Source organism: Hyperoodon ampullatus (assembly GCF_949752795.1).
Source record: "Hyperoodon ampullatus genome assembly, chromosome: 18".
NCBI classification, from domain to species: domain Eukaryota; kingdom Metazoa; phylum Chordata; class Mammalia; order Artiodactyla; family Ziphiidae; genus Hyperoodon; species Hyperoodon ampullatus.
This window is the reverse complement of record NC_136931.1, coordinates 51,389,931-51,396,852: the sequence shown is the minus strand read 5'-3', so window position 1 is coordinate 51,396,852 and position 6,922 is coordinate 51,389,931. Positions and strand designations below refer to the sequence as shown.

The 6,922-nt window shown below is 55.5% G+C and overlaps 1 protein-coding gene across 1 annotated transcript; it reads left to right on the top strand.

Annotated features, from left to right (window-relative positions):
* Positions 1–795: 795 nt before the first annotated feature.
* Positions 796–3,483, top strand: ZNF574 (zinc finger protein 574; the record flags this gene model as incomplete). Its single annotated transcript, XM_079724092.1, has 1 exon — positions 796–3,483. The coding sequence occupies one exon, from the start codon at positions 796–798 to the stop codon at positions 3,481–3,483; it is 2,688 nt and encodes an 895-aa protein (XP_079580218.1).
* Between the last annotated feature and the right edge of the window lie 3,439 nt (positions 3,484–6,922).

Sequence of the window (6,922 nt, the reverse complement as noted above, 5' to 3'; positions counted from 1 at the left end):
GGCCCTTAGGGTTGTGGGAGAGTGCCTTGATGTGTAGCGGGAGTTAAATAATTAGAAGAGGGGGATCTGGGGATCACGGGGAAGTGGTTAAGGTTTGGAAAAGGTCTGCGTGTGGAGATGGGTCCGGCCAATGTGAGAAAAGTTTATTGATGTGAGGAACCTGGGCACCAAAGGGAGAAAGTTAGCGGGTGACGGGTTGTGTACAAAGGAGGAGGGTGGCACCGTGAGAGGGTGCCGAAAGTGGCAGGGCCCTGGGGCAGTTTGAGTGGTCGGGGGTGTAAAAAGAGAGAGAGAACCTGGGGGTGGAAGCAGAGGAGGAGTGAAGCTGTGAACAGTGGGTGGTTTGGGCCCGTGTGAGGACTCTCCCCGGCAGCTGGGGGTAGGGATGGGGTAGTGTGTTGGTAAGAAGAGTCAGTGGAAGGAAATCTGGAGAGGGTCCTGTGTGATGGGTTGGGGCTTTGGGCCAGCTGTGAAGCCGGAGAATGAGAGATTGGACAGGTGGCAAGGATCTGGCAGGTGGAGTTTAATGCTAGTTGATGCCGAGGTGAGATTTGGGCAGATTCACTGGGAGCGGACTGCGGGGAAGGTTTTGTGCTTGGTGCTCTTGTGTGTTCAGGAGAGGAAGGATTGTTAGGGAGTGGAAATACGGCAGCAAGAAGTTAGATGGGGAAATTGATCTAGGATTTTGGTAGGGGGCTGATAAAGGGAAAGAACTTTCCCTGGGAAGGACTGAGGAAGCCGTGGCTTAGATACAGTTTGTCCCCACTTCTCCCAGCCCAGGGTCTTGCCGCCGTCATGACTGAGGAGTCAGAGGAAACAGTCCTATACATTGAGCACCGCTATGTCTGCTCTGAGTGCAACCAGCTGTATGGATCCCTGGAGGAGGTGCTCATGCATCAGAACTCCCACGTGCCCCAGCAGCACTTTGAGCTGGTGGGAGTGGCCGACCCTGGAGTCACTGTGGCCACAGAGGCAGCTTCTGGCACGGGCCTCTATCAGACCCTAGTGCAGGAGAGCCAGTACCAGTGCCTGGAGTGTGGGCAGCTGCTGATGTCACCCAGCCAGCTCCTGGAACACCAGGAGCTGCACCTGAAGATGATGGCGCCCCAGGAGGCAGCACCAGCTGAGCCACCACCCAAGGCACCCCCCCTGAGCGCCAGTACCATCCACTACGAGTGTGTGGATTGCAAGGCTCTCTTCGCCAGCCAGGAGCTCTGGCTGAACCACCGGCAGACGCACCTCAGGGCCACTCCCACCAAGCCTCCGGCTCCAGTTGTCCTGGGATCCCCAGTTGTCTTGGGGTCTCCCGTGGGCCAGGCCCGCGTGGCTGTGGAGCACTCATACCGCAAGGCGGAAGAAGGTGGGGAAGGGGCAGCTGTCCCCTCTGCCGCTGCCACCACCGAGGTGGTGACTGAGGTGGAGCTGCTCCTCTACAAGTGTTCTGAGTGCTCGCAGCTCTTCCAGCTGCCAGGTGACTTCCTGGAGCATCAGGCCACCCACTTCCCGGCTCCCACCCCAGAGTCTGAGGAGCCTGCCTTGCAGCAGGAGACTCTGACCCCATCACCTGCAGAGGTGCCTGTGTCTCAGCCTGACCCCCTGCCATCCTCTGACCACAGTTATGAGCTGCGCAACGGTGAAGCCATTGGACGCGATCGCCGGGGGCGCAGGGCACGGAGGAACAACAGTGGAGAGCCAGGCGGGGCAGCCACCCAGGAGCTCTTCTGCTCAGCCTGTGACCAGCTCTTTCTCTCACCTCACCAGCTGCAGCAGCACCTGCGGAGTCACCGGGAGGGTGTCTTTAAGTGCCCCCTGTGCAGTCGTGTCTTCCCCAGCCCTTCCAGTCTGGACCAGCACCTCGGAGACCATAGCAGCGAGTCTCATTTCCTGTGTGTGGACTGTGGCCTGGCCTTCGGCACAGAGGCCCTCCTCCTGGCCCACCGTCGAGCGCACACCCCAAATCCTCTGCATTCGTGTCCGTGTGGAAAGACCTTTGTCAACCTCACCAAGTTCCTTTATCACCGGCGTACCCATGGGGTTGGGGGTGTCCCTCTGCCCACAACACCAGTCCCACCCGAGGAGCCTGTCATTGGCTTCCCTGAGCCAGCCCCAGCAGAGACTGGAGAGCCAGAGGCCCCGGAGCCACCCGCTGCTGAGGAGAGCCCAGCAGGGCCCGCTGCTCCAGGCACCTACCGCTGCCTCCTGTGCAGCCGCGAATTTGGCAAGGCATTACAACTGACACGGCACCAGCGTTTTGTGCACCGGCTGGAACGGCGCCATAAGTGTAGCATCTGCGGCAAGATGTTCAAGAAGAAGTCTCATGTGCGTAACCACCTGCGCACACACACAGGTGAACGGCCCTTCCCCTGCCCGGACTGCTCCAAGCCCTTCAACTCGCCCGCCAACCTGGCCCGCCACCGGCTCACGCACACAGGGGAGCGGCCCTACCGGTGTGGGGACTGCGGCAAGGCTTTCACACAGAGCTCCACCCTGAGGCAGCACCGCCTGGTGCATGCCCAGCACTTCCCCTACCGCTGCCAGGAGTGCGGAGTGCGTTTTCACCGCCCCTACCGCCTGCTCATGCACCGCTACCACCACACGGGCGAGTACCCCTACAAGTGTCGCGAGTGCCCCCGCTCCTTCTTGCTGCGCCGGCTGCTGGAGGTTCACCAGCTCGTGGCCCATGCCGGGCGCCAGCCCCACCGCTGCTCGTCCTGTGGTGCTGCCTTCCCTTCCTCGCTGCGGCTGCATGAGCACCGCTGTGCAGCTGCCGCTGCCCAGGCCCCACGGCGCTTTGAGTGTGGCACCTGCGGCAAGAAAGTGGGCTCGGCTGCTCGGCTGCAGGCCCACGAGGCAGCCCACGCAGCTGCTGGGCCTGGGGAGGTGCTGGCTAAGGAGCCTCCGGCCCCTCGGGCCCCACGGGCTGCTCGCACACCAGTGGCCTCCCCAACGACCCTTGGAGGCATGGCCCCTGCGGCCCCTGCAGCCCCTGCCCGACGCCGTGGCCTGGAGTGCAGCGAGTGCAAGAAGCTGTTCAGCACGGAAACGTCACTGCAGGTACACCGGCGCATCCACACAGGCGAGCGGCCGTACCCGTGTCCAGACTGTGGCAAGGCCTTCCGTCAGAGTACCCACCTGAAGGACCACCGCCGCCTGCACACAGGTGAGCGGCCGTTCGCCTGTGAAGTGTGTGGTAAAGCCTTTGCCATCTCCATGCGCCTGGCAGAACATCGCCGCATTCACACGGGCGAGCGGCCCTACTCCTGCCCCGATTGTGGCAAGAGCTACCGCTCCTTCTCCAACCTATGGAAGCACCGCAAGACCCACCAGCAGCAGCATCAGGCAGCTGTGCGGCAGCAGCTGGCAGAGGCAGAGGCTGCCGTCGGCCTGGCTGTGATGGAGACTACAGTGGAGGCTCTGCCCCTGGTGGAGGCCATTGAGATCTACCCTCTGGCTGAGGCTGAGGGGGTCCAGATCAGTGGCTGACCCTGCCTCATGTCCTCCTTCAGCACCACCGTGCCCTCTTGCTGAAGAACTTTCTCTACCATCCCCTTAAGTCTCTGTACATACTGTGCCCCTTTTCCACCCCTCTCAACTGCCATGTAAGTTCTGTAACTGGATTTATTCTCTCTTCTGAGGGGGGTGCTCTAGGGTCCTTGACGTGCATAAAGGTGCCCCCCCACCACACACACCTGTTGTCCCCAAGGTGAAATGGTCAATAAAGACTGAGTTGGACATTTATGTGCTTTTGTCTGGCCCGGCCGTGTGGGGTGGTGGAATTCGGGAGCTGTGAGCCCCAGGTTCTTGGGTCTCACTTTTCATGGCTGCATTCCCAGTGCTTAGAACAGGGCCTGGCAAGTAGTGGAGCTCAGTAAACGGAAACTAAAGAGGAGGACCTGAAGTCCATGGGCATGGCTTTCAGGGAGCAGGGACTTCACTGTGGTAGTAGATGGGGGCATCATGGTTCTCTTGCCACTAGAGGTCCCCACAGCCCCATAGAAAAGCCTGAAGCTGTTTCTGCTGGTGGCAGGAACATTTAGGAAAATCTTCAGGTTGTTCTCTCCACCCCTGTCCCCTTCTCTCTGGCCTGATGTGAGCCGTCTCCTTCAAGGCCATCTGATTTTCTCACTATGCATCCCTGAAGGCAAACGCAGGTCTCGGAAAGGCATGATCTCCGGGGCAGTAGAGGAGGTGGCTTCTGGGACTAGATCCAGCTGTGGGATTGGAGAAGATTCTGAGTAACAGTCTCTGGGGGTAGGAAGCCTCACAAGGGGAGGTGCTCTGACACCCACTTGGAGTTGGCCTCCGGCTCAGCCCACGGATGTTGGTTGTGGGGAGAGGGGTGGTTGGGGTGGCTGACTGATGTTTGAATGCCCAGTTTGAAGTATTTTCCTACATTTTTGGGAATGATCTTCACGCTGATCCCGTGAAGAGAACGTTTTGTAGGAAAGGAATCTGAAGTCAAAAGCGGTGCCCAAGGTCATTCAAACCAGATAGGGCAGTGTAGTTTGATTTGGTTTAATCACCTATACGCACCTATATACATTCCTCTACACTCTTCTGCCTTCTCCATACTTGGGGGAGGGCGGTGGAGAGAGGAGATGGTGAGTGTGTGACTGGTGGAAATGCTCGGCTCCTGTGCTAGTCTTTAAGAGCCACACTCCAAGAAAAATACCCACCCCCCAGGGTTACTGTAGTCTTTTTAGAATTCTTATTGGAACCCTAGTAAATGAGAGGTAAAGGGAAGCTGTTTGCATTGAAACGAGGGGAAAGGGAGGCCTGAGAGCTGCCCGCTCTGCCTCTCCATTATTCTCAACTCCCTTCAGCAATCCTGTAGCCGTCTGTGGGCACTGGAGCTTATGCTTCTCTTCACTTTTAAAAAGGCAAAGCGCTCAGCCTTTTGATATCTCGACAGCTCCTAATGAAGTGGAGTACTTAATCTGTTAAGCAGTTGTTTTCGACCAGAGTGTGTTGATCGTGGGCACCATCTTTCAGTAACCTCATACCCTGCAGAGAGGACTCTAGCCATCTTAGCCCAGCAAGCCAGAGCCCCTTAATCCACAGGTAAAGATTCATTCTCAAACTGCCTCCTTTCAGGAAGAGCTGTAACATCCAGAAAGTCAAATAAATGCTTAGAACAATTGGAGGATTTATCTTTGCAAAACCAGATAAAAATCAGGCTGAGGGCTTCCCTGGTGGCGCAGTGGTTGAGAGTCCGCCTGCTGATGCAGGGGACACGGGTTCGTGCCCCGGTCCAGGAAGATCCCACATGCCGCGGAGCAGCTGGGCCCGTGAGACATGGCCACTGAACCTGCGCGTCCGGAGCCTGTGCTCCGCAACGGGAGAGGCCACAACAGTGAGAGGCCCGCGTACCGCAAAAAAAAAAAAAAAAAAAAATCAGGCTGAATCAAGGGACAGGAATGGAGGAAAAATCCCTGAGGGTTCTGGTTGACCCCAAGATAAAGATGCTTTCAGCAGAGAAGCAGCTGGGTGACAGTGGAGGGGATCACCCTTCCTCTATTGTGGTTCCTTTTTAGAGCCTCTAATGAAAACTTTAGACTCCCACCCTGAGAAAAGTTTGTGTGTGCAAACATGTTTATGAACAAGTCACTGTTCACCGTCACCCTACTGAAACTTCCGTGGTCCTCAGCTGGACCACTCTCCTAAAAAAGATCGCACTAATCAAACCCTTCTTGGATGCTGGGCTTTGCGTTGGACAGGCAAAGGTTCTTGAACTTTAATGTGTGTGAGGCAATTTCCCCAGAGATTTGGATCCAGCAAGCATGTCTTGGTGAGACGTAGGAATCTGTGTTTTGAACACACCAATTCTGATGCAGGTGACTTGCAGACCCCACTAAAAAGAACCTTGCATTGCTTGGTTTTTGTTGGATATGGAAGCTGCTTAAGCAGAACTGTCAAGGGGACAGAACAGTGGTCCTCCAGTGACAATATGTTCTTGACGATACGAGGCCCAAGTATGACTGTACAGGGGACACCATGTAGAGCAGTTGAGCACGTTTACGAGGCTACAGGTGGATGCCTAGTTCAGCTCCAGAGTGCTCTCAGCTGTGGCATCTGTGCTTGTCACAGGCTGGCCTCGGTGACAAAGACCTTTTGGGTCTGTATGGTTCTGACTGCACCCCCTACAGTCAAGGGGCTGGAACAAATGACCTTCCTCGGGGTACTGTTCTGAACTTCCAGCCCAACATCCCACTGCCCCATCCCTACTGACCTGGCTTGAGAGTTGGAGAAGTACTTTCTTTTTTTTCTCTCTTGCCAAAACGGTGCAGTACTAATACCTTTTCTCTTTCGAAATGATCAAACCGTCTCCTACTCGTTTCCTTTCTCCTGTTCCCCTATCCCTCACTATTGAATTTGCAGAATCCCAGCACCTGTGTGCCAGGCATACGTTAGAGGATGGAACGGTGACAAGAAGACCCGATGGCAGTGAGAAAACACAGTTATTGACACCATTTCCGATTTTCAGCAGTGAGGTCCTGGGGATCAGCCCGTGGTCTGGCCTGTGACACGGTTGTTCCTGCCAAATGACTTAGTCAAGATGAACACAAAAATTTGAGTGAATGAGAGACCTAATGTTCTGAAAAAGAAGTCAGGTGTGTATCTTGTACCACCAGACAACTTCAAAGTCAACTCTGTTTTTAAAGGGTCTTGTTAGTCCTCTGTGGATGGAAGTAGGGAACTACTCTCTCGTTTCCTGCCTTTCTCATAGTTCTCATTTAGTGAAGTCAGCATGCTGGAGATCTGTCCTAAGCACCTATATCATCTCATTTAATTCTTACAACCCCACAGGCTACATATTGTCTCTGTGGTACAGATATGGACACAAGCTCACATGTTGAAGGTCACATGTCTATAAAATGGCAGAACTGAGATTTAAATTCAGGAATTTGAATTCATTCTAAGT